We start from the raw sequence: 27979 nt of genomic DNA, 5'->3' as shown, positions 1-27979 counted from the left end.
GTTTATTTTATTTTTTTTGCCTTTTCAGTTCACATTTATTACCAGTTGGTGGCGGTAGTGCACCAGATTGTTGCTTGTCAACCGCCAAATTAACCGAAGAAGAAGAAAAACAAGGAAGACAGAGAAGAAGAGAGCGAGAAAAGAATTAAAAAAGAAGACTGAGCTGACGTCAGTAATTTGACCAAACAGGAAAAGTGTGACTCAAAAAAACGGATCCAAATTAAAGTATTACCAAAACAATCCAGGTAAGTGCGTTAAATAAATTTTGTTTTGTCGAGCTTTTGCTAACGCCCTGAACAGGTAGAGGGAAGCTAACATCGCGACTTCAGCTGTAATCTTTGACTGAAACAATCTGCTAGATTTCAGAGCTGTTAATTAAACTGTTGAAAACGTTGAATAACATTTTATACTCGGATCGTTTATCCCTTTTGTCAGCCATTTATGTTCTGACGCCACATGATCTCATAACCTGTCAGTCTGCTGTTGGCAATGATTCACTTTTACTTCATTTTAAATTGCAGCTTACTTTACAATTACTCTAAATGGAATTTAAATTTAACAACTCTCTTGTTTGTTTCATGGTTGTAAATGCAATGTTTTTTTTTAGGTTTGTCCAAGTTGAGTTGCTCTCATTTGTATTTTAAAGTTTTCTTTTTGTTTTTTTCCAACTCCCTGATTGTGTACCTGGTGAGTTGAATGAACTAATTGAATGTACAAAGTCTTAAAAAACATTGTGAGGGGAAATCATTTGAATTGTTTTTGTTTGGCAGCCCTGCAATTTTTACACCAATTTTATGAAGAGTTTTATATTTTACTTTTAAAACTAGTTTAATTATTTTCCATAGTCCGTCAGAAATTCTTTTGTATTTAGATCACAACATTAACATTCAGATAATTACCAGTAATTGTCTTTTCTGGAAAGAGTTGTGTTCAAACTTCGCAAAGGTCTTTATGTCAGCAGTTATGTTTTCTTTTCATTTACTAGTTCGTCTTTGTTACTTGTGGTCTGAGGTTCCTGTAACAATACAAAGTTTGCTGCTTTGTACTTGTTATTTTTCTTCTACCATACCATACCACTTTATTTATAAAGCACTTAAAACAGCTACAAGGCCAACCAAAGTGCTGTACAGACAAAACAACAGGTAACACACAAAGCAAAATACAAAATGAGGTAAATCAGAACAAAGACATAAAAACAATGCAGATAATGACAACAAACCAGTGTGGCGCGTACAGGTTCAAGACACAGATCATCTGGTGTTGAAAGCTACTGAATAGTAGTGAGTTTTTAAACGGGACTTGAAAACCGAGAGGGAGGGGGCCTGTCTGACAAGCAGAGGTAACTCGTTCCAAAGTCTTGGTCCTGCTACAGAGAAGGCCCTGTCACCTCTGCGCTTAAGACGAGTTCCTGGAACTGTGAGGAGCAACTGGTCCGCTGACCTCAGGGAACGCGGTGGGACATATGGTTGTAGCAGATCAGAGAGATGGGGGGGGGGGGGGGCCACACTGTTCAATGATTTGTAGACATACATGAGTATTTTGAACTGGATTCGAAAGTGAACCGGTAACCAGTGCAGTGAGGCCAAAACTGGTGTAATGTGCTCTCTTTTGCCTGTACTGGTTAAAAATCGGGCTGCTGCATTCTGGACCAACTTCTGACAGTTAAAAGCCTTATATGTATGTTTACATTATTTACAGGAAGTCTGTACTAGCAGTCCTTTCTTCTATTTTATCTTCGAGTGGTGTTCCTATTGTCGATGCTTCTAAATTCTTGGGTATTTTGGTCAATTCGCATCTCTCTTTTAACCCTCATGTCGAAAACCGACTCTGTCTAACTCTGAATACTAAGAAACGCCTTGTTCATTCATTCAACCTTTATTTATACATGTTAATCCCACTGAGCCTCGGGGACTCATTTACAAGAGAGACCTGAATTTTAACAAAGAGTGATGACAACAATAGACAATCATAAAGGATGCGTACAAATAAAAAAATTAACAAGTGAAAATAAAATGGTAATTGAAAGGATAATTAAAAGGAAAAGTATCAAAAAAACAGCTAGGTTGTAAGGTGGTGTAGAATACTAAAAACAGGAACATGTCTGCGTTGTTTTTTTTTAACAGAGACTGTAGATTGTAGCTGCTATTTTCCTCCTCTATATCGACTACGGTGACATTATTTACACGAATACCCCCACAAGCACCTTGCAGATGTTGGATGTGTCTATCATGGTGCACTAAGGTTCATAACTGGCTGTGATTATCGTACCCATCACTGCACCCTGTATTCACTGGTTAACTGGACATCATTAACTTCACGCAGACTCTCTCTCTGATACATTTTCATCTTTAAATCACTTCTTGGTTTGTTGCCTTCATATATCTCCTCCTACGTGTCACTTTGTCATTGCAGCGACAGCGTGCGCTCTCAGGACATAATTACCTGCAGTGTTCCCTCAGTGCAGACTGAACTTGGCAAAAGGGCCTTCTCCTACTCCGCTCATGTATCCTGGAATTCCTTGCAAAAATCTGAAGTTGTCAACTTTGACAAGGGATTTTAAACGTCTGCTACGTTTATGGCAAAAAACCAACGCAGACATGTTCCTGTTTTTTTACATCACTTTATAATGTAGCTGTTTTTGTTTCGTTTTTATTACATTTCTATTTTTTTTTTCCATTATATATGATTGTCTATTGTCTGTGCCTCATCTGTGTTCTTTGTTTAAAACAGGTCTCTTGTAAATGAGTCCTCGAGGCTCAAATAGACTAACCTGTATAAATAAAGGCTGAATGAAAAAAAGTATTTAAATTGTTTTTGTCTCACCAAAAATGAAAAACTTACTAAAAGAACAAAAGTCTGCGAAGTTCTACAATTAGATGAACATCCCGTGCATATCTTAGCAGTTTCTACCTCACCACAGTTGAGTTGCATCGCTCTAACAATGATTTCGCTCCTCTTTTTTCTGTTTAGCACCTGTTGCCAACATGTTGTCAGAGGGAGGCTCTTTCATGAAAGGGATGATCTTGGGAGGCGTCTTCTGCTTGGTGGTGTCGCTCCTGAACAGTTACAGTCCCGTCACTGAGTCCAGGACAGACGACCACCATCATCATCACGTCAAGGCGGCAAGTAAAGACGAGCTCAAGCATTTCTCTGGCAGCCAGTTGAAGGAGTTGGAAAACCAAGTCCAGGTCTACTGCGTTATCATGGTCGAGCCCAAAGTCCTGGTTTACTGGGCGACTACTTTGGACACCTGGAGCAAACACTGTGACAAGGCTGCGTTTTACACCTCGGAGGCCTCCAAGGCGCTCGACGCAATAGACATGAATGAAAAGGACGACTGGACAAGGCTGCGTAAAGCTCTGAAGCATGCGTATGAGAACGCTGGGGACATGCGCTGGTTCTTTGTGGCACAACCCACCACATTTGCCATTATTGAGAATCTCAAGTATCTTGTGCTCACGAAAGATCCAGACGAACCGTTCTACCTGGGCAAAGCTGTGAAGTCAGGGGAGCTCGAGTATGTGGCTTATGATAGTGGTATCGTTCTAAGTTACGAAGCTCTGAAAAGGCTGGTGGCCGTGTTCCAGGATGAAGAGAAATGTCCAGAGAGAGGACGTGCCTTGTGGAAGCTGAGCGACGACAAGCAGCTGGCTGTGTGTCTCAAATATACAGGGGTGTTTGCAGAGAACGGAGAAGACGCACACGGAAAGAGCCTGTTCAACAGCAAGAGCGTGGACGCCTTGATAAAGGACAGCATGAACAACAACCCAAACAACGTGGTTGAGGGCTGCTGCCCTGACTTGGCGGTCACATTCAGTGGGATGTCCCCAAATCAAATGCAGGTCATGATGTTTGGAGTTTACAGACTTCGACCGTACGGGCACGATTTTCACGACTTTTTAACATTTTACCCCCCCAAAGGTTCAGACAATGACTAGTTCCATTCATTCAAACTGGATGTGTGTTTTAAAAGTTTTTGCTTCTATGATGGCAAACCTAATTTTGGGGGGGGACGAGTGTTTCTTACGTTGTGTGTAAAACTGAATCGTGAGTAGGGGTGAATGCTTTGACATATATTTGTACCTTTTGCACTCGACAAACTCGGCACTTGATCCTTTTGTGCTGTTTGTAAACAGTTGATGGTAAACCATTCGAGCTGGGAGATGTGTAACACTAATGACACGAGAATGCATTATTCAGATTAACGTTCGGTTATTGAAGGTCTTCTGTATATTATCAATGGCTTTTTGTGATTGTAAAGCCACGAGAAGTTAATATTTTAATGTATGGACAATTCTACGATAACTTAAATGCCTGATTGAAGGATTATAATGAGGCAATGTTACTCATTGTGGAGTCAGTTGACAGTCCAGCTCTGATTTTATCTTATGCATCTCCTTTAATTCATTCCAGAAAAACTGCACTCACACGTCTACTTGTTTGCTCATTGTCAAAGCTAAAGTACACAGTTAAAACGATTTCAGTGGGTGTATGTTTTTTTTTTTTTTACAAATACATGGCCGCCAATGGGACCTAATTTTGAATAAGTGATCATTTTTAAACTTGATCTGAAGTTGTGTTAAATATTCAGTCTGTTAGAGAGTAAATGGCTGCTCGTGCTGAACATTTTGTATGTAGAATTGTAGTTTTCACATCCAAACAGAACCTTATTTTCATCAAATCAAAAAAATCAAGGACCCCCAGGATGAGCTGGAGTGTCACAGGGGAGAGGGATGTGTTTGTTTCCCTCCTGGACTTGTTGCGTCCACAACCTGATCACAAATAAGAGGTAAAAGATGGCCGGATGGACAAAGTTAAAAATATCTGAGGCTTTCTGAACGAGTTGTGTTTACAGGAGAGGAGTGCATCATCAAAAAGGCACATTTACGTATTTGTCTGTTAAATCAAATGGGGAGAATTGATGTGTAAATTTCATAATTGTTTGTTTCATCAGATGTTTTTGTTTTTTAGCAGGTAAATAATGATTGTGATTACGTCAAGTACAATCTTTTTTGGACGAGGTTAGGAATTATTGCCACAAGCTCTATTTTTTATAAAGATATTTAAATGTTCAATCTATCAGCATTTATCAGTTAGATAAACTTGGGATCTAAATGTCAATAAAAGCTTAAAACAAGGAGTTAAAATCCTGTTAGTGGTGTGTGATCTGAAAACAAGGATGTTTTTGATAAAACTATGCATAAAAATACAAGTCTTTCCTCTAAAATCACACAGGAGTCTAAAAATGCTCTTCAGTTTGCTTTAAGGCACATAGTAAAGAAGTTACAATGACAATAGTTCACACTAAACATTTAATTATTTTAGTGAAAGGCCTCCAGAAAAATCACCGCACTGGCCTAAAGTGGATCATCTATTCCAAACAAGATTGTTTCATTCTAGTTTTCATTTTGTAATATTTTCAGAAGTCAAAATTAAAACTATAATATCTTGCAGTTCTTGTTTTTGTGCTTTTTTTTTAAAAGTTTTTTTTAACAAAATGTCAACAATCATCTCTTAAATCTGAAACTATGGACGCCTCAAACGTAAAAACCCTACAAGAAACTTTTAGTCGTGAAGAATTGATTTAGTGCTAGAAGAGTTTGGTAAAGTTGTGACATGATTTTAGTTTTAGAAAAATAGCTTATGAATGTTTTGAACATAACTGGTCAATAAAACATAAATATATGGGCGTACTCTACTGAAATGCAGAGTAACAGGTGGAGCAGCTGTTCCATCCTGGCACTCCCCACAGTTGTTAATATGCTTACATCCTGTTCCAGAAAAACCCACGCAGTGTTGCATCCTTGAGCAAATTTAAAGCTACCAGATAAGTCAAAGCCAGCCAGGGAAGCTGCGAAGATTTCCTTTAATCCATATGCTAAAATCGAGGATTGCTACCAAGCAGGAATTTCCGGTCAGATCTGATACAAAAATGTGAAGCGAGTTTCTGGTTTAAAGCAAGATTTTTATTTATTTGTGCATGGTGTGGGTTACCTGCCTCCAGCAGGTTACACAGCTTTGTCTATAGGTGTCAACCGTTGACGGGCACTTCATGCCTCAGCACAAAGAGCTCCACACGTTATCTTGGATGGTTTGGGGATGGGCGTTGTAAATGTGATCATTTATACGTCTTCATGTGCCACAATCCGTCGTTCAGATAGTGGACGTTCTCGATCCCGATCCCCTTGTTGACTTTTTCTCTGTTTGCAAAACAAAGACAGAATAAGATCGAACGGTAAAAGAAAAATAAAGGGTTGAGGGATTAGCTTCAGATGTTTAAATCTTACATGTTTTCTGCTGACATCTTCATTACACCAACACAGAGTGCATGCTGCTTTCCCTCTGCCATGATGGCCTGCACACACTTATTAAGGGCCAACGCATTGGACTTTGTATTAAAAAATGAAAGCAAAGTAATTTTTTAACTGAAAGATTGTGGGAAATGTAAAATCTAAAACATGGAAATGTATAAATTTATAATGTGAGCTATTTGAAAGTGCCACATGATGCAAAAAAGGATACGACCACTGTGTCAGGACCAGCAGGGTAGAGTTTAGCACCTGGTGAAGTCAGCCCAGGACACATGATGTTTGCTCCACTCAAAACAAATTTAATGGCACCTTTGTCTACTTGCTGGTGAGGGAGGATGAAAGGATCTAGAACCACAAAGACAACGAAACATGAGGGACTTCGACTACAAATAAAGAAATGTGTATTAAAGAGCTCTTACATTTATGTAGCAGTCTGAGGGTTGGGTAGAACGGTCCCTCTCTCTGTCTGAAGAAAAGGAGTTCTCCATTCACAGTCAGGATTTCAATGTGTTCATGGCTGGAATAAATACAGACAAATTGAAAAACACTTCCAACACTGAAACAATGAGGAAAATAAAACTGTCATACCATCTCACTATTTTGACAGGGTCCTTTTTGGGCATTATTTGGTTGAGCCATGGCTCGATGTCGGGAAACTGCTCCAACAGCTGATTTTTGATGCCTTTGATGACAGACGTTTTCAGCTGGATGCAGTTCGACACGTTTTCCTTCTCGTCAAATCTAAAAGAAAAATTACAAGTGACTCATGAAATGCTCTGGAATCTAGTTGAACTGGAACGTTAAAAAAAAAAAAAACAGCATACAGTCCAACACTTTGTACATCTTAGTGTATATCCTTATTTAATGTTTCTTTTTACACTTTATATTTTTGCTATTGTTGGATGTAACTGGGACCCTGTGTACACAATTTCATTCCACCTCATGTACCACATGTGGTTAAATGACAATAAACCTACTGGAACTTGAACACTCTAGTGCTTTTTTAAATTAAACAAACGTAGCTATTTTATGGTTGGGTTTTATTCTTCAGTAAATAAACAGTTATTTCACTTTAAGTATTTTATTTAATGAAAAATGTATCTGGTGGAAGTTACAGACTGTCAGAGGAAAGGTCGCAGCATGATCATCTCCCCATCTGGGCTGCATGTTCTCCTTGTACACACGTTTTTTTTTTGTTTTTTTTTTCTGGTACTCTGGTTTCCTCCCACAGACTTAAAAACATAATGGGTGCATCCAAAAAAAAAAAAAAATTAGAATATCATGAAAAAGTTCAATTTTTTTGGCTGTCACTTCAGAAAGTTACTTGTATATTATATAGATTCATTGCACAGAGTGAAATATTTCAACGTCTTTTTTTCTTGTTATTTTGATGATTATGGCTTACAAACAATGAGAAACCAAGATTCAGTGTCACAATTAGAATATTTCAAAGAGGTTCAATATTGTAAACTCCTGGTGTCACACCCTAATCAAAGGATTAACTCCTAGAGACGAGCTACAAATGTCTCAGTCCTCAAGGAGAGCCACTCCTGAACCAGAGACAACATAAGAAGCGTCTCACCTGCTGAAGAGACAAAGAACTGGACTGTTGCTCAGTGATCCAATGTCCACTTTTCAGATAAAAGTAAATTTTGCATGATATTTGGAAATCAAGGTCACAAAATCTGGAGGACGAGTGGAGAGGCCCAGAATCCACATTGTTTGAGAACGGGAAAATTACATCTAATTACTACCTTTAAACATATTATTACTAATGCACTGATCAAGTCAAAAGTAAATATTACTGAAGTTTGACCAGTTTTTTTCCCCCTTTAGGATTATTTTAAATAATCACAAGTGTTTTGATCAGACATTGTGATGCAAATTTGTCTTACTGACTTCAGTTAAACCTTTTTAAAAATTATAACATGCTGTAAATGTTTTTAAATGCTTTCCACTTAAAAGTAAATGATATTTAGTACAGATTGAAATTGTATATAGTGATACACATTCTTATTTTTATGTAAAATTGAGTATTATGAGCTATGTTTTTACACTAATGCACAATACACCCTAAATAAGCTGTCTATTAACTTTTAAATATCATGTTCCGGTGTTCCAAATCTTTAACCTGTCCATAAGCCAAAACTCTATTCCAAACGCTTGGAAAACAGCCTTTGTTCATCCTTTGCTGAAGGGAGGTGACCCCACCTCACTGAACAACTATCGACCAATCTCTAAACTCTGCATTTTAGCCAATGTTTTTAAAAAAACCTGATAAACTCTCAAATCAAAAATTACCTGGACTCATTTAACATCTTACCTCCACATCAATCTGGTTTCAGGAAACAACACAGCACAACGACGGCTTCACTGAAGGTTCTTAATGATGTTGTTGAAGCACTGGATGCTAAGAATTATTGTGCTGCACTTTACTTAGACCTGTCTAAAGCTTTTGACACTGTGGATCATAACATCTTGTGTCATAAGCTCTCAGAAATTGGTTTCTCAGAACACACCATTGGTTGGTTCTCTTTCTTTCAGATCGGAGGGAATGTGTTCAACATAATGGTACTTCCTCCAGTTATTTAACAGTTAACAATGGTGTACCATAAGGCTCTGTCTTAGGACTAACCCTCTTCACAATCTATATAGGTAATGTAGCTCAAAGCATCCCTGATGCATCCTTACATTTCTATGCAGATGACACAGTTGTTTATTGTCAAGCTAAAACAGTTGCTAAGGTTTTCCAGCTTTTGCGATCCGCTTTCAACATCATCCAATCAAATTTATTCCATCTCAAATTTGTCCTAAACCCCGACAAAGGGATGCTACTTTCAAACAGATAGTCGGTCCCAGCAGTTCTTCCTTTGATTTTCTCCTCGAATGGTGCCCCTATTGAGTTTGTCGATTCCTACAAATATTTGGGTATCTTGATCGACTCGCATCTCCCTTTAAAGCTCCACATGGAAACCTAGTAAGGAAACAAAGTTAAACTGGGTTTCTTTTTCAGAAATAGATCCTGTCTAACTCTGAATGCTAGGAAACATTGTGACTGTGACTTTCCTTCCCTCCATTGACTACAGTGACACTAAATGAATGCCCCCACAAGCACTCTGCAGATGTTGGATGCTGTCTATCATGGTGCACTAAGATTCATAACTGGCTGAAATTATCATACCCACCACTGCCCGTGTATTCACTGGTTAACTGATCATTAACTTCACATAGACTCTCTCGCTGGTACATTTTCATCTTTAAGTCACTTCTCAGTCTGTTGCCTTCTTACATCTCCTCCTACATGTAACTGCGTGAGTGCAGCTACAGCGTGCGCTCGCAGGACATTATTACCTGCAGTGTCCCCTCAGTGCAGACTGAACTTGGCAAAAGGGTCTTCTCCTACTCCGCTCCCGTTTCCTGGAATATCTTGCAAAAAGATCTGAAGCTCTCGACCTTGACCTCTCTAAATGGCTTCAAACATCTGCTAACTTCCTGGCATAAACCAATGCAGACATGTTCTCGTTTATAGCTTTCTACACCACCCTACAATCTAGCTGTGTTTTTTTTTTTACATTTTCTTTTAAATACCATTTTATTTTCATTTGTAAAAAAAAAAATGTACGATTGTACGAATCCTTCATGATTGTCTGTTATTGTCTTTGTTGTCATCACTCTGTTAAAAATTCTGGTCTCTCTTGTAAATGAGTCCCCAAGGCTCAGTGGGATTAACCTATATAAATAAAGGGTGAATGAATGAAAAATTAATGTTAGATTATCATTATTGATGCATTATTATGTAATCAGAATAGAAAATACTGTAGCTAACTAATGCACAGCTGAGTCGACTCATTTTATTCCAATTTTCATTAAAAGAGCTGTTTTATTATAATAATTTATTATGACACTTAAAGTTTACATTTGTTGTAAACTAGTCCTACCTACTACAGCTAGTAACATGTAAAGGACTAAGAAATGAGATATTTTCCACTGAAACACAATTATTGAAGTTTAAGTTAACATTTATAACCATAAAACACCTGTGGAAGTATCTTTAGGTACAGAACTTTAATAAACTTTAAGTTGTTTTAACAGTGTATTCAGTGTTTAAAAATGTTCAACCTTCCAGAATAACCTAAGCTAAACTAAAGCAGCTATTCTGACACACCTAAACTTATCGTTTGTCTTCATTAGACCCACAAGATGTGCCAGAATAAAAACACACTCAAACTTGTTTGTTGTCAGACCCGGGTTTTGTCCAGCTCCAACAACAGACTCTCAGAACCTATGGCGACAGTCGTCATCTCATCTTAATTGCTGAATGACACACAAACTCCAACATGATGCTGCTTAACATTAGCCGCTGCTAGCTAACATCAACGCACAGAAACGTACTTTTTAAACATCCTCGCTGGTCGCAGTTGTTTCTTTTTCGAAATGTGTCAAAGCTTGTCCCAACGCACGTTACCAGGTCAGATGGAGCAACCAAAAAAAAGTAAACTATTTATATATCCAGTAATGCTGGCACGCTTTTTGGCACTGTGCGATGAACAAGCGTTATAAGACTTGCGGCATTTTACGACAGTTAGAACAACATGGGGCTTCCCGTTTTCGCCCGTCACCGAGGTAACGGACGTGTCTCTCTCTACTTTTATACAAAAAAAATACACTTCAAAATGTATTTAAAAATATAAATGTGGTTATATTTTTTACCTTAAATGTTCTTCACGAATTTCAACTTCATTATAACTTATATTAAAAACTTTTTCAATAAATGAAAAGCGTGACGTAAATGTTGCGTTGGCGCCATCTTGTGGAAAGTTTGGCCAAAGAGTGGAAAAAAAACAACACGCTTGTGAAAAAGTACATTTGTACAAAGTACTTCCGGTGGGGTCACCGACTAGCTGTTTCTAGTGAAATGTTTCTCGTGTAAACTAACGCTGTTTGGTTATAACGCGAACTCTTTCGTGTTGTGCTTTTGATTTTGTTTTAGTAAATAGTTGTTTTTAAACGGCCGTTTTCATCACCCGCTCTCACTAAACCACTTTACGACGCGGTTTGTCGGGAGGGAGGTTAAAAAAAACACAAGAGGAAGCAGTAGCCGACCATCTTTATTCTTCGGCCAGCAATAACAAGAAAGAGACGAAGCTAGACCCAAGTAGCATCGAGTAGTTAGTAATTTATTATGTTTTAAACTGGATTTTGTTTTTAAACTGGGTAAAAACCGGCTTGTGTCAAGGCAGACAAAAGCTCTCGGACAACATTTGCTTTCCTCCTCCTCCCCCCTGGCTGCTCCACGACAAAAGTCTGGAAGTTTCGGATCAAGAAGACTGGCTGTGAAGAATTAGTATTCCCGTTTTTTCATGTTTCCAACAGGTTTATCTTCCCCTAACCCCCCACCACCGCCAACCCAGGAGGCCAGAGCCGCGACCACCGATGTCAAAGCCGACAGCGGAAACATCACATCTCCCAAGAAGAGGAAAATAAACGGCTCCGAGAGGGAAGACACCAGCGACGCGATCTCCTCTTCCCCCTCCAAAACCCTGAATTCCTCCTCTTCCTCCTCCTGCTCTCCCAGCCTGCACATTCAGAAGAAGCTGAGGTTCGAGGATTCGGTGGATTTCATTGGACTGGATGTGAAAATGGCCGAGGAGGCTGCCTCCGCCGCCGCTTCGTGCTCCAATAACAAAAGCAAAGCCGTGTTCCTGGCCGGAGGCGTGGGGCACCACGCAAACGGACTGACCAAGACCGCAGGATCCGGCACCTTCTCCAGCAGCAAACCTGGAGCTGCCAAGAAACTAGTCATCAAGAACTTCAGAGGTACCCAACTGATGGTTGATGGGCATCCAGAAGCTGCAGGAAAACACTGCAAACATGCTTCTTGTTAAACCTAACCTCTAACAAATCCCAGCTACTTTATAGAGTACATGTACTATAAGTATTTGATTAGATTTAATAATTCAGCTGTTTTGCATAAGCTGTGAAACTATTCTTTAGGAAGCGATAATCCCCTATTTGAATTTCCAATGGAGCTATGAAAAGATCAAGCATTTAGAGTACAAAAAAAATCATTTTAAAAATATATATATTTTAATACCATCAGCTTGAGTGTAAAGAAGTTGACCAGGTTAATTACACTAAAACACTGCCGTGATGTTTTAGACTAGTTGTCGCTTGCAGTAAATGGTTTTGTTAAGCCCAAAAGACAAAATCGCAACGTTGCTTGGTAAATAAATCATCGATCAAGCCACAAACGAACTAAACAAATGCATTTTAGGGACCTTAGGCGTCCTAATACCCACATGAAAGTCAGCATCGAGAATTACCGGTCTTTACTGGTTGATTATCAGCGTTGGATCAATTTTTGTCTGCTGATATTGGAAACTTTTTAAAAAGTCATTTGCCTTGCCTGTGTATTTAAACACCAAGAAAGGAGACAATCTAGCAGTGTTACCAAAATAGAGTCCCCAAATTGGATTAAAACTTGTTTTATTGGATGCAGCAAAAATTACAACAAATATACCAATATTGTTTAAAAAAATAGTTGCGAAATAAAGAAATTGTGGCTATTTAAGAGGAATTTTTAAAAAGCAAATTCCTTCTAATGATCCAATCAGATCATCCTGATTCTAAGGTTTGAATAAAACACTTTCGGGTCAACGGATCGTCCTGAAAGTTGCTCAGAATGTGTAAAGGAGCTTCATGCTTTCCGTTTAATGAACTGTATACGTTTGACGTGTCACTTTTGATTGCTGGATGGAATCTGTCCCAGTTATCCGAGACTGTACCGTACCCAGAAGATGCAGCTTAATTTAGCCACGGTACGGTAGTTTTTATTTTGAAGTGAAAATGCTCTTCTGTGTGCCTTTTTTTAAGTGTACAAGTTGTTTTAAGGGTTGCAAAATGTGTGTATATGCAAGTTAAGCAATTATTGTTATATTTTATTAAATGAAAAAATAACATATTTGTCAAAAATTTTAAATAGGGAATGTATATTGACTATAAGCTGCCCTTATTTCTAAAGATTTGCATCAGCCATAGTCAAACACTAGCACTAATAATCACACGTCTTACAGTTATAAGACTGAAATGAAAGAAACAACAGAACCATCTGTTGATTTAATATCAGTATTTCCCCCAGTTATACTTTAAATAGAAGTAAATTGCTGATTTAAAATACCCCTGATGTTCAGTGTGTGTCATGTTTTTGTTTTTCTTCACAGAAAAGCCAAAGTTACCTGAAAACTACACACAGGAGACCTGGCAAAAGCTGAAAGAAGCAGTAGAGGCCATACAGAACAGCACTTCAATCAAGTACAATTTAGAAGAACTTTACCAGGTGTCACATCAGACCTTACGACCTCTGACAGGAAGTTGGCTTCGTGTATGGTTAAATATAAATATTCATTTTGTCTGTCTCGGCAGGCCGTGGAAAACCTCTGCTCCCATAAGATATCTGCCAAACTCTACAAACAGCTCAGGGTCGTGTGTGAAGACCACATCAAGGCACAGATCGATCAGTTCAGAGAATATCCTTTATACTTTGAGTCACTAAACAACACAAACTGGAGGGTTCAGGCTTGCTCATAATTTGAAGTAAAAATCTTGTATTTTAGTGGCTTATTCTGGACTTAACTTTGTTCTCACGGATGCCCTGGACAGTGTGCTTTTCCTGAAGAAAATTGACAAGTGCTGGCAAGATCACTGCAGACAAATGGCAAGTTCATCTATTTAAAATAATTATTTATTAAGAAAAATAATCAGCTTGGTATTTATGTGTAAAGAGCAACTGCACTCGTTTAGTAGATTTAAGAAGTTGGGAATTATGATTATGTCGGCTGATTGTGGCCTAAATAAATCTCAAATATTACTTCACTAAATCTCATATTTGACAGTTTTGTTGGGAAATGTTACTGGAAATACATTACTGTATTACCGGTAATGTGTTACTTATAGTGAGGGATTTCGATAAGTGTGGGATTAATTTTAAGTTTCTTAATTATTTTTCTGTAGTTTGGTGGTGGTATAGTTTGGTTTATAATAATATAAAATATATCTTAATTTATCCTGATGCATGCTCAATAATCCAGGTAGAAAAATCTAAAAAAGTTAAGTCAGGTCCTCTGGATGGGTTCAAAAAAATAAAAACTTGTCGAAACGTTTCGTCTTTCATCCGAAAGACTTCTTCAGTCTGAGGAGCTGTATTCAGCTCAGTCTTATAAATAGCACCTTCTCATAGTGGATCAACCAGTTTGTTGTTGACATTCAAAACTAGCTGTTCCCATGCTAAAGGAGGACCATCAGCCTAACAATGGCTCGTTAGTACCACGACGGCTGCTGGCTATTCACAGGGGGCTGAGTGATACTAGCAATAATAGCATTGTAAAAGGGGGACAGTTGAACACGGAGGCCTCGGATCCGCAAAAAGTGTGTGCTGGGTGAGTGAGGTCCTTCATGATGCAGGTGGCCCTCTTCCTGCATCTGGAGGTGTAGATGTCTGTGATGGTGGGGAGGCTGACTCCGACAGATTTCTGTGCAGCCTTCACCACTCTCTGCAAAGCTTTTCTTTCTGACACGTTGATGCTGGAGCACAGGATGCTCTCCACTGCACACCTGTAGAAGGAGGTGAGGACTGAGCTTCCCAGACCAGCTCGTCTCAGCCGCCTGAGGAAGTAGAGTCTCTGATGAGCTTTTTTGATCAGGCTGGTGGTGGTGTTGCCCCAAGCTGAGGTTGTTATTCAGGTGCACAACCAAGTAATTGTAGCTGGAGACCACTTCCACTGCAGATCCTCCTATGTTCGGGGTGGGTGGGGGGGGTGTTTGTTCCTTCTGAAGTCCATGACCATCTCCTTCGTCGTCTTCACAATGATGTGAAGGTTATTCTCCTCACGTCAGCTCTCCAGGTGTTCCACCTCTTGCCTGTAGCTGGACTCATCATTGTTTGTGATGCATCCCACATACAGTAGCAATAGCAAGTGACAAGCGACCATCAGGGTACTAATGAGCCATTGTTAGGCTGATGGTCCTCCTTTAGCATGTGAACAGCTAGATTTGAATATCAACAACAAACTTGTTGATCCAATATGAGAAGGTGCTATTTGGTGCTATTTATAAGACTGAGCTTAATACAGCTCCTCAGACTGAAGTCTTTCTGATGAAAGACAAAACGTTTCTATTGTTGCTACTTTTTTGTGTAAAAGACAAGGAGCTAATCTGCTAAAAGAATGTCTTGTAGTAAACTTGTTTTCCTCAGTGATGATCCTCATCTTGAAGAACACAAGTCTTATCTGGAACTGTGATGTTATTGAAGTTAAGTTTCAAGGTAGTGATTAAAATTAAAAAAAAGAGCCTTTAGGAGCGTATCAAGAGCCTGGGAGTGATGTAGATCTTCGCAGACATCGACGTCAGCTCCAGCTTTGGCCCTTTGTACGTAAATTAACATGGACAGAGAAAGTGGATCAGAGTTGAGTCTCTGCCCCAAGCGGAGGAGTTAGGTATCTGGCAGTCTTGTTCACTAGTGTTGGCAGGTTGGAGCAGGAGATGGATGGGCTGAGCCTCTTCTGCAGTAATGAGGGCGTTGCTCCCATCTGTCGTGGTGAAGAAGGAGTTAAGCCGAAAGGCAACTCTTGATGAACTGGTCGAGCTACATTCCAACCCTTATCTGTGGTCATAAATCCTGACTGAAAGAACAGCATCCCAGATACAAGTGGCTGAAATGAGTGTCCTTTGTAAGGTGACCGGGCTTTGCCTTAGAGATGAAGCGGGGTGCTCGGAGTGGAGCTGCTGCTCCTCCACTTCACAAACAGTCAGCTTGAGGTGGTTCCTACATCTGATTCAGATGCCTTCTGGGTGCCTTCCTTTGGGGGGTTTCTGGGCACATCCCACTAGAAGGAGACCCTTCATTGACTCAGAACTCACTGTGAGGATTATGCAGCCTCGCTGGCCAGAGGATGCCTTGCAAACTCTAGGGAGGAGCTGGAGAGAGGGAGGTTTGTGTATCCCTACTGGACCTGTTACCCTCCGCAACACAACCACAGATAAGTGCCAGGAAATGGATGAATTGGTTAAAGTAAGCTAACAAAAGTCAAAAGTATATTTCTATATTTCCAATAAATCATTCAAATACAGTTTTTAACTTTCCAACAAAGTTCAGTCAGGTCCTCTGGACGGTTTCTTTGTGTTGAAACGTTTCCTCTTTCGTCCAAAAGACTTGATCAGTCCGAGGAGCCACAACAAACTCAGTCCCATAAGTAGCACACTCACATTGTGGGTCAACCAGTTTGATGGTGATAAGATGGTTTCTGGAGTCCGCCCTCTCCCCCGTCGACTGCAGCCATGGCCTAAGTGGTTCAGCACATCAAAGTTCATGCTCAGTAATCCAGGTAAAAAAAAATCCAATAACATTAAGTTTTACCTGAATTATTGAGCATGAACTTTGATGTTTTGGACTTTGATGAGCCAAAAATACATTTTTTATGCAACACCAGTGGAAGCAAGCCATCCAACAAAGTGAGACAAACAGAACAGCTGGAGTAGAAATGATCGAGATTTCCACATGAACTTGTGACACTGAAGTGTCATCAGACAAGTCTGCAAAAATTACTAATACAAAAATACTTAAGATGCATCGTTCAGACTTTTTTAACATATTGGAAGAATGACCTTCAATTAAAAATAATAAAAAATACTGTAATGGCATGTGTTCATAATGAAAATATGTTTTGTCTTGCAGATCATGATTAGGAGTATATTTTTGTTTTTGGATCGCACCTATGTTTTACAAAACTCTATGCTGCCATCAATCTGGTGAGTTATCAGCAACGTTATGGTTTATTGTTTGTATTTGAGGCTTATTCGTGCCCATTGGGGGGGTGAACAATCTGCTGTGGTCTGCAGGGATATGGGTCTGGAGCTGTTCCGGTTCTACATCATCAGTGATCTGAAGGTCCAGAGTAAAACCATTGACGGGATTCTGCTGCTCATCGAGAGGGAGCGAAACGGAGAGGCCATAGACCGCAGTCTGCTGAGGAGCCTGCTGAGCATGCTCTCTGACCTTCAGGTGCCAGTTTATTATCATTCTATCAAATCATCGTGTAAATGTGTGTTTTAAGGGGACAGATGAGTAGAATTGTTTTGTTTTTGTCCTCTGCTACACAACACTCGCTTCTGTTGTGTGTTTTAACGATTATAGTCGGCACAGAAAGGTGTTGAGCTGTCACTTCCCTGTTGACGAATGTCTTTAGTGGTAACGATGTTCTCTCTGTGTGTAACAGATTTATCAAGACTCCTTTGAGCAGCGCTTTTTGGAGGAAACTAATCGGCTGTACGCTGCAGAGGGACAGAGGCTGATGCAGGAAAGAGAGGTGATTTAGATGTTTTCATTCAAAGCACTCATTTATTGTCTTTATCAGGGAAATGTGAGTCTGCCTCAGTTTTACACCCAAACTGATTCATCAAAATGCACAAAAAGTTGTTTAAGTCTTCGTCAGGTTTTAGTTTCCAGATGTGAGGATTTAAATTATTTTAGAAATTTAGATTTGAAAAAGCTAAAAGAGGGATTTTCCCATTTTTGAGATGTTTGGCCAAACTAATAATGCTTATTTTTCTGCCTTCTGAAGACAAAACAGTTTCCTGATTTATAAAGGCCATCAATGGAAAAATGTTCTGTTGTAAATCATTTTCTCTGTGATAATCTGGAGCATCTGATTGTTTCTTTTTGCCACAATCTGCGCAAAGTAAGCAAAAATAGTTTTGAAGCTGCATCTGAAGCTTCTGTCTGATTATTAAAATATTAATGGCTGATTATTAAAATATTAATTTGCACATTCAGGGAGGATTAACTTTTTTAATGCCATATGCTCATACAGTTAATAAGAATTGATCTGACAAAACCAGAGGTCAACCAATTTGAGATTTTCTGTTGCTGATGCTGAGCTTCAGAAATCAGAGCAGCCAGTGATTGATAAACAACACAGATTTTTATTTTTAATTTCTGGTCAGTATAAATAACAATATTTGTTTACATCAAATAAATATTTAGTTAATAATCCTTAAAGTAACTTGTACCCTAAAATTTATTTGCAAAGGAATATTCTTGTTTGAAAACTACCGTATTTTCCGCCGCACACGTCGCATCGCCATATAAGTCGCATCAGTCCACATACGTCTAATAAAGTGGAGGAAAAAAACATAAATATGTCGCTTCACTGGATAAGTTGCATCTTTTATGCATCACCGCTGACAACCTGGAAATGTGGGCCGGTGTTGTGCCAAAAATCGACCACTTGAGAGCGCACGGGAGGACTTTAACAAGATTAATACTTAAAAACAATTGTTTGTTTGCTCCATGTTATAGCAAAGATGTGTCTCAGTTGAACTTTTACTTAATAAATGCACTTCAATAATCAAATCAGTTTCATTTCGCTGGGGTGACGCAGTGAAATGAAGCTGATTTGATGTTTGCTCCAGGCATGATCCCAGAGCTGGTGGCATGCTGTGGCAAGCCAACTATGTCATTAATAGCCACTTTTACCTATTACATGAAACAACTGCATGCCACAGTACTCGAGTGCCATCTAGCAGCTAAAAATGGTAGTGTTCAATATTTTCAATTTCAGAATGAATGAAAACGGTCATATCTCAGCCAAAAATTAGTTTATAAATATGGGGGAAAAACATAAATAAGTTGCTTTGGTGTATAAGTCGCAGGGCATGTAAATTATGCAAAAATACCTGTGCCTTATAGGCTGAAAAATACAGTAAATTGTTAGCTACAGTAAGATAGTTGTAGCAGCTGCTGCTGCATCTTTATTTTCCTACATAGTTATGGTTTTACACACCATCATCATGGATGATTGAAACAAAACGACACGTATGAAAACTTGTAACTTTTTATGGACATAAAAAGTTCCACAAAGTTGCTGACCTGTACATATTCTGTCTTAAAATCACACTGCTGTGGTTGGTCTCGCCAAGGGATGCTAAAAGCAGCAAACAAATTCTGCGTAGGAGTTCCTGTGCTTATTAATGAAAATGTAACCAAAAAAATCAGGTTATCCTCATTGTTATCGTTCCTCCTCTCTTCTGGCTGCTTGACGTCTCATGCAAAAAGTTAAAAGGACAAGAAAACTGACTTTGCTTGCTGTCATTATGAAGCTGATGATATAAAAACGACAGCTGACCACATATCACAGACAAGAACTTTGCTTTCTAGATTATTTATTTGTAAAAGATAATAATTAATATGATTATATTTTTAAAAAGGATGGATGTCATCTATTTTGCCCATCATATCAGAAGAGATGGACTTGCAATAAGGGACACGTGTATTGTGCTGTTTAGAGAGCCACTCCTCATTTCTTTATGTTCATTTAAACAAGTCTGATTATTTCACAAGCCCTTAGATCTTAAGCAATAGTTTTCCAGACTTTTGGGAGGTGTGTGTGCTCATGTACCGGTATTTGTGATTTACCCAATAGATAAAGAGGGCTGAGTCTTATTTAATAATCTGTTAGTTATATCTGTTAACTTGTGTAATAAAATAGTTACTAATGATTTAAGCATAATTCCTCTAGGCTTGTTTTTTCCTTGTCTTCTTTTCTTCCTGAAGTTTGTTTTGAAGCAGAAAATGTCACTTGGAAAATTAATTATGACAAAAAGGGACATTACTGGGACCCCTGAGTATGCACTTAGCTTCACAAAGATTTGTTCATTGAGACCCAAAATGCATCTGTCATGGTAAATGAGTCACAATGTATTCGTAATTTTTTTAAAGGTACCAGAATATCTCCATCATGTCAACAAACGCTTGGAGGAGGAGGCCGACAGAGTAATCACATATCTCGACCAGAGCACACAGTGAGTGTTGGTCCCGTAATGATCCATGTGTGAATTGGCACTAAGACTTGTAACCTAAGTTTTCATGTACCTTTCAGAAAACCCCTCATTGCTACTGTGGAGAAGCAGCTCCTGGGTGAACACCTCACCGCAGTTTTGCAAAAAGGTACTCGCCTACAAATACTTACCGAACAAATAGATGCAGAGTCTTGCAGCAGCGAGTCAGTGTTCGTGTTGTTTTTGAAGTTGCTCGTGCGGGAGGCGACTCTGACTGTGTTGTTGGGAACTTGCAGGGCTGACTCACCTGCTGGACGAGAACAGAATTCAGGATCTGTCTCTCCTCTATCAGCTCTTCAGTCGAGTGCGAGGTGGTGTTCAGGTGCTGCTGCAGCACTGGATTGAATACATAAAGGTGATAAACACTTCAAGATAATGCAGGTTAAAGGTCGTAGGCTCTTGAGTTATTTTTCACCACTTTTTTTATTCTTTTCCAATGCCTCAACTCTTATCCAGGCTTTTGGAAGCACAATCGTAATCAACCCTGAAAAAGACAAAACAATGGTGCAGGAACTGCTGGACTTCAAAGATAAGGTGGATCACATCATTGACGTGTGTTTCTTGAAGAATGAGAAGTTTGTTAACGCCATGAAGGAGGCTTTCGAAACGTTCATCAACAAAAGGCCAAATAAACCTGCAGAACTTATTGGTGAGGATCAAACATTTTCCTCACTGTCGAACCAGCAGTGAATGAGATTTTGTGTTCACATTTTTTTTAAAATAAATAATATACCTTGGTATTCTCCTTTTCAGCAAAACATGTTGATTCAAAGCTGAGGGCAGGAAACAAAGAGGCTACAGATGAAGAACTGGAGAAGATGCTGGATAAGATCATGATTATCTTTAGATTTATCTATGGTATGATTTCCTGTTTATTTTTTGTATTTCAGTTTTTCATTGTTTCTTGTCTGTAACGAGTTGTTCTTATTGTAGGAAAGGACGTTTTTGAGGCTTTTTACAAAAAGGATTTGGCCAAAAGGTTGTTGGTTGGAAAAAGTGCCTCTGTAGATGCTGAAAAATCAATGTTGTCAAAGCTGAAACACGGTGAGTTCGATCCATCACTGCCACCTCCAGACATACAAGAACACATTGTGTGACAGAAATGAGAAAATCTTGACATCGACTGTAACGCTGACTTGGGCCTAAAATGTTTTGTCAGAATGTGGAGCAGCGTTCACCAGCAAATTGGAGGGAATGTTCAAGGACATGGAGCTTTCTAAAGACATAATGGTGCAATTCAAACAGGTAACAACTTTTCTGAGAAAGCACTTCTGTTTGGCTTTGCATTTAGACTTTTAAATCAATAAATGCTGTCAGGTTTGTATGCTGCTGTTTGGAACGTTGACAACTGAAAGCTGAAGATATTGGATGCTATCTGGTTTCATTTGTAACCAGATTTGAGAAATTAAAAATGGTGAATTAGGCTTGCTTTTTGTGTTCAAAACTAAATCTACACAAAAACGACATGATGTTGGAAGAGGAGGGGTTTAAAACCAGTGAACCTGCTAAATCTTTTAATGTAATGTGAAACTAACTCCACAGGCAGAGTGGACCAAGTCTGACACAATTACAGCTCCTTGACCCTTGCCATGTTTTGTATTTGAGCAAAGAAGTATATACAGTAGTCCCTCGTTTTAGCTCTCTGCCTCCTTTCAGCCATGGTTTCACTCAGCCACTTGCAAGCGGTCTCGGACACGCCCACTTCTCGCTCTGCAAGGAGAACAGCTGATCAGCTGCAGCAGGAAACTTATCCTGCAGCAGTAAGGGCTGCACAAAGGTGCAGGAGGTGCTAAATCATTTATGATATTTCATTTTAAATAAAAATCACATGCCGATCGTGAGGCTCATTCATCAATCAGCCAATTCTGACATGTCCACTTTTATTTTGAAAAACCGCAATAGAGCGGGTCCGTGATAAACGAACCACGAAGTGGAGAAGGACTACTGTATCACTTTAACAAATAGCATCATTATTCTAACACGTTACATTTTAGCTCAAATTTAAGTGAATAACCATGAAAAGCTTGCAGGTTGCTAATCCTGTTTAGTAATGTCAGAATAATTTGAAGTCACATTTTCAAGTTTATGCATGTTTATTATTAAGACTGATGCTTTAGGAACCATGTTGATCTCCTCAGATAAATCTATGGGAATTAATTAAAAAAAATCTATATTTACAGCATTTCTTTCTCCATGTTAAAATTGTCTAGATGTAATACAGCATGCTCTCTTCATTCATTATGTGTGAATATAAACATGCACGCCACCTCCAGACAGTCGCCGGTTTGCTCCGACTCACTTTCAGCCCCACCTTTTTTTAATCTTGGCTTGACTGCACTACCAAACAAATAACATGCAGCAATCACCTGTTCTGACAAGTCCTGTTGCGTTACGTTTTCAGATCAGTTTACTCAATAAATGCAGAAGCATTTCAAAAAACTCTTAATAGACATATTATCATAGCTATAAATGTTCTTGTATTTATTTATTGCAATGTCTTTTTTGTTTTTTACTTGAAATGCCGACAAACGGATCAATTTTCCTGTGTGAAAGTTGTGCAGGCAGCAACAGATTGATAAGAAATGTTTCTGTTTTCCTGCAGTACATGCAGTGCCAAAACATTCCCGGCAACATTGAGCTGACGGTGAACATCCTCACTATGGGTTACTGGCCAACTTATGTCCCGATGGAAGTCCACCTTCCTCCTGAGGTAAGTGCTGAGCAAATATTCAGGGCTTTGGAACATGGTGTTTTTATAACCCCTCGTGCTGTAAATATACCAAGGGTTCCTTTATTACACGTCTGTTTATCTTTGTCCAGATGGTGCGGCTGCAAGAGATCTTCAAAACTTTTTACCTGGGCAAACACAGCGGCAGGAAGCTGCAGTGGCAGTCAACGTTAGGTCACTGTGTCCTAAAAGCCGAGTTCAAAGAGGTTTGCAACGGTTTTCTGCGAATGTTTGTTTAGCTCACTCTGCAAAGCCTGGTTATAATTGTTCTCTTCTGAATCTTTCCCTTTAAAAGGGCAAGAAGGAGCTGCAGGTGTCACTTTTTCAAACGCTTGTGCTGCTGATGTTTAACGAAGGGGAGGAGTTCACTCTGGAGGAGATCAAACTGGCCACAGGAATAGGTTCGCTATCAAATCGAAGCACGTCGAGTTTGATCATTTTCATTCATCACTGCTTGTCTTAAACTTTTACTGTTTTGTGGGGTTTACAGAGGACAGCGAACTGCGTCGGACATTGCAGTCGCTTGCCTGTGGAAAAGCACGAGTGCTCACCAAACTCCCCAAAAGCAAAGATGTGGAGGATGGGGACAAGTTTTCCTGCAACGATGACTTCAAACACAAGCTGTTCAGGATTAAAATAAACCAGATTCAGATGAAAGAGACGGTAAAAAAACCCAAAAAACTCCTTCTTGATAATACAAATAGTGTAGATGTGGAAAAGACTTTTCATTTGTGTTTTACCTCCAGGTGGAGGAGCAAGCCAGCACCACAGAACGGGTCTTTCAGGATCGTCAGTACCAGATCGATGCCGCTATCGTGCGGATAATGAAGATGAGGAAGACTCTGAGCCATAATCTTTTGATGTCGGAGGTGTACAACCAGCTCAAGTTTCCTGTTAAGGTAATGAATATTACTGATGGTTTTTTTTTTAACCTTTTTGTCTTTTTATTTAACATCCAGCATCAGTGGAAGGCTGACAGGTATGAAAAGAGCAGATGATAAGGTAATGGTGAGGTGAAGCAGGAACGCTACGCGGCATTCTCCTCGATTACCAAGGCAACCAGAATATGCCACAAATAAAACGCTAAGTCAGTAGCAACAGTTGTGTTGATCTGAGAAGATAAAGAACCGTTTTGACTACTTCATGCTGGAATAAACAGCAGTTTCTTTCATCGTACGAGCCTGACTCAGCATCTACTTCAAATAAATATGCACCCATTTAACCTTGACATTTTAACTGGACTGCATCAACAAAACACTAATGAAGTGTCGCTAAATGTCAAATTAAATTTGTTCCTGAACACCAAGTCTGGCATGATTACCTTTGCTCACAAGTTGACTTGGTTTTATTGGTTACGTAGGTTGCTTACAGTATTTTGCACATTGGTCTGTGACTTTCAGAAGTGACACTTATGTGCAAGACTTTCTTGTAATAATAAACGGTCTTGAGCAATGGTTCTCAAATCTGACACATCTTACATCGGCACGACTCGACAACAGAATGAATTGAATGTAAACGCGTTGGTTCTGAGGATTATCTTTTCTGATCTGCAAATGTACATCATTAAAGGTTTTTAATTGTGCTTCTCATGCTTGTAGAACTGCTTGTAGCTGCAGTTACTAGAAACATCTGTCTTCTGTATTACTTATTTAGTTACTGCCTTTGTTTTGAAGGATTTTGTCTCACTGTTACGGTGTTGGTTCACTACATTGTGGTTGTCAGGCATTTATGTACAGCTTTCTTCATGTCTCATTGCAATGTTTCAGTCAGTTTGAGGTCTGGACTTTGACTCTCATTGTAACAATGTTTTATAGCCTTTCTGTTGTAAATTTCTACTGTGGATCAGCATCCTGTTGCATGACCCAAATTTCTGATGACCTACATACATCTTCACATTTGACTATAGAATAATTTTTTGGGATGCACGATATTGGATTTTTGACGATATTCGATATGCCAATATGGTAAAACTTATTTGGCCAATAATCGATACCAGTACCGATAATTTTTCCCCCTAGACCTACTTTTATTCATTCAACCTTTATTTATACAGGTTAGTTCTCATTGAACCTCAAGGATTCATTTACAAGAGAGACCTGTTTCAGGCAGACAACAGTAGATAAGGAAAAGAGAAACTCGAGGGGAGAAGAGGTAAAAAAAAAAAAAAAAAGTGTCTCGCACTGTGTCCTGGCTGGGGCACAGTGTGAAAGTTGCAAAGAAAGACCTTGCACATAAACAGCAACATACTAAGACGTCATAATACATTTATGCATGAGGAGGCTGACAGAGGTGGTGAGTTGTCCGTGGGCACTGCCAAAAAGTTCCTTAGTCCTGACAAGAGATGGTACAGTCTCGCTGCTGGCTCAGCTCTGACACAGGTCCACAGATGTCCTCAGGTGTGTGTGGGGGGGAGGGGAGGGACAGGGCAGAGCCTCTTTTTCACATTCATTCAACCTTTATTTATACAGGTTAATCCCATTGAGCCTCGGGGACTCATTTACAAGAGAAACCTAAATTTTAACAAATTTTTAGTAACACATAACCTCTAGGAGACATTTGAGATAGTTGGCCTATTCAAGGCCAAGTGAGGAAGCCAGATTCAGATAGCATTTGTTTACTTGCAGAGACTACATAGCTTTCTCTGCTGTGGAATTACAGTACCACCGGTACAATATTCTGCATGGTCTTTGTCAATTTGGCCTGCTGCCAAATGCAGATGCCAAACAGGGCTGAAAATGATGCAACACTTGAACTTGGATTGTGTTTAATGTCAAATGTATTCATGACATTTACTCTCTCTAACACAATGACAACACTCGAACAGTCATAAAACAACCACATCTTATATATATATATATATATATATATATATATATATATTTATGTGTGTGTATGTCCGATATTTAACTTTATCGCTAATATTGGCTGATACCATGCCGATAATACTGTGCATCCCTAATAATTTTGTATAAAGAAGAGTTCATGGTTGACTCAAAAGGTTGACTGAAAGGTGCCCATGGTCCTGTCATGGCAAAACAAGCCCAAATCATGACGACTCTACTTCTAGAAATTTTACATGATTAAATAAAAGGCAGCAGGTTCCCCTGAAAGATGAGAGGTGAACTGAAAAAAAAATAATAATAATTTAATGAGTGGTAAAATTTCTCCTAGAAATAAGAAAGGGAGACCAGTTCAATTTTATTCAGGCACTTTGGACCTTCCTGTTCTGGATGGCTGAGAATCAGCATCAGCTTACCTCCAGTTCGATCTTTAACAGTAAGTCTGAGGCCAATGTGCTGAAATTCTGTTTGGTTTTGACCAAATGTTGTTCTTCCAGTTGCTCCCATCTTCAGGGGTCGCAGCGAGCAAACCCGCATGAACAATTTATGAATCGTTTCACACCAGATTCCCTTCTGGACGCAACTTGGGCTTGAACCCTCAGCCCCAGAATCACAGAACTATGGCCCCTTTTGATCCAATGTAGTGAACTATGTTTAGGAATCTCCACTTGTGACTTGATTTTTTTTTTCTTTTTTTTTTTCTGAATTTTATTTGGATGCAACTTTGTCAACATAAATTATTGGTTTATTATTGTCACACATTCAAACATCAGGGCTGAACAACCCACTCCTGGAAAATCTGAGGCTGTCTTGACTGTTTTACTCCAGAAAATCTTTGTTTTTCTCCAGATTGTTTGGAAATGGCTTCCTAATCTTTACCATATTGATGGGCAGCAACTTGTCCGATTGCTTCTCTTAAGATTATTGCTGTTGTTCATACTTGACCATTTGTAAACACACCTGCATGTTCTTGACCAACAACTAGTTTTTGTGAAATTGATTTGATTCAATAGATGGGGAAAGTGGAGGCATTTTAACAACACAGCAATTCTTGGGTTTGCGTCACTGACATATCTCTTTGTCCTCATCTCTTTCAGCCTGCTGACCTAAAGAAGAGGATAGAGTCTCTTATTGACAGGGACTATATGGAGCGTGACAAGGAAAACTCCAACCAGTACAACTATGTGGCCTAGAGAGGAAAAGAAACACAGTTGGTTCTGTTAGATCAAAAGGTGATCGGCCTCTAAATCTTTTGCTCCCGTGGACGTTAACCATCATCATCTTCAAACCCAACGACCGACAAGTGAATGGCTACTGCTCCACAGGGTTTTCGTCAGGGGTCTTATGATCCTGTGGATTGCATGCCCATAGAAAAGAGAAAATCATCCATATTTCCCAGTGCCTCTGAGAGAGTTGGAACAAAGAAGACGCACAGTTCAGTTTGCTCTTTTTTTTAAATGGAGAGGAAATATATTTATTTTCTGACTTAGATCCTTTGTCCATAGTTTGAATCAACGTGCTTTTTATTTTTAAGCCCGTTTCTTTTTTTTCTCATCCAGTATTCCAAGGTAATGCTGACACACCTATCGATTCTCTAAATGTGAGCAAGAAGCATTTGAAAGAAAACAACAAACATTAAACTAATGCTTGTTACTTCAGTCATTGTTGAATGTGGAACTGCTGGGCTAACCTTCACAGCTGAGAATTACTAGTTTGGGAAGTGTGTGTTTATTCTGTGATCCATCTTTAGGTTTTAAAGACTGTCGGTCATATGATTTAAAAAAAAAAAAAAAAAAACTGTGATCGCAAACACAAATTATACTCCAAACCAGAGTTTGTGCCAAAAGGGAGCACTTCTTTTGTTTAAAGTTGTTTTCAAGCTGCTACGTCAGTTCAGTTGTTCAAGTATTTGCATACAATATTATTTGTTTCAGTTCATTGTTATTGTGTCATTTTACAGCTGTTGATAAAAGTTTTTTGTTAACACTTGCGTATATTTAAAAGCACATCACTGTTAGGTTTTTCTGTGCAGTAATGGATTCTGTTTTTCTTCTTTTTTCCAAATCTCCAGCAGGCCTAGATTATGCTCAACACTTGGGGGGGGAAATAGACATTTCTTTGTATGAGTCTGTTAGATTTATTGTTTTAACATTAAAAGAACTCTTTCAATCTGGGGTTTCATTTTTTTGATTTCAGCGTATACCATTGTG

General features: G+C 39.1%; 3 protein-coding genes across 3 annotated transcripts; 2 read left to right on the top strand and 1 right to left on the bottom strand.

Moving 5' to 3' along the window:
• The first annotated feature begins 34 nt into the window (after nucleotides 1–34).
• On the top strand, nucleotides 35–3938 carry c1galt1c1 (C1GALT1-specific chaperone 1). The gene is made up of 2 exons (XM_037675723.1): nucleotides 35–245; nucleotides 2971–3938. Exon 2 carries the CDS (start codon nucleotides 2985–2987, stop codon nucleotides 3936–3938), a length of 954 nt encoding a protein of 317 aa, XP_037531651.1. The 5' UTR covers nucleotides 35–245; nucleotides 2971–2984.
• A 2007-nt stretch (nucleotides 3939–5945) lies between these two features.
• Nucleotides 5946–10885, bottom strand: mcts1 (MCTS1 re-initiation and release factor). Its single transcript, XM_037675722.1, has 6 exons — nucleotides 10704–10885; nucleotides 6900–7052; nucleotides 6731–6828; nucleotides 6523–6656; nucleotides 6288–6355; nucleotides 5946–6200 (listed from the first exon to the last, which is right to left on the bottom strand). Exons 1-6 carry the CDS (start codon nucleotides 10712–10714, stop codon nucleotides 6119–6121), a joined length of 546 nt encoding a protein of 181 aa, XP_037531650.1. The 5' UTR covers nucleotides 10715–10885; the 3' UTR covers nucleotides 5946–6118.
• A 318-nt stretch (nucleotides 10886–11203) lies between these two features.
• cul4b (cullin 4B) lies at nucleotides 11204–27938 on the top strand. The gene is made up of 20 exons (XM_037675720.1): nucleotides 11204–12128; nucleotides 13532–13647; nucleotides 13734–13837; nucleotides 13956–14025; nucleotides 17041–17114; nucleotides 17205–17367; nucleotides 17582–17671; nucleotides 20083–20165; nucleotides 20243–20310; nucleotides 20438–20556; nucleotides 20658–20850; nucleotides 20955–21059; nucleotides 21135–21245; nucleotides 21361–21446; nucleotides 22804–22911; nucleotides 23022–23135; nucleotides 23225–23330; nucleotides 23420–23592; nucleotides 23676–23828; nucleotides 26867–27938. The coding sequence occupies exons 1-20, from the start codon at nucleotides 11672–11674 to the stop codon at nucleotides 26960–26962; spliced, it is 2589 nt and encodes an 862-aa protein (XP_037531648.1). The 5' UTR covers nucleotides 11204–11671; the 3' UTR covers nucleotides 26963–27938.
• The last annotated feature ends 41 nt before the right edge of the window (nucleotides 27939–27979 follow it).

This window comes from Nematolebias whitei, chromosome 4, assembly GCF_014905685.2.
Source record: "Nematolebias whitei isolate Nwh7 chromosome 4, NemWhi1, whole genome shotgun sequence".
NCBI lineage: Eukaryota > Metazoa > Chordata > Actinopteri > Cyprinodontiformes > Rivulidae > Nematolebias > Nematolebias whitei.
The sequence above is the reverse complement of the archived record's forward strand: the minus strand, read 5'-3'. Positions and strand labels throughout refer to the sequence as shown.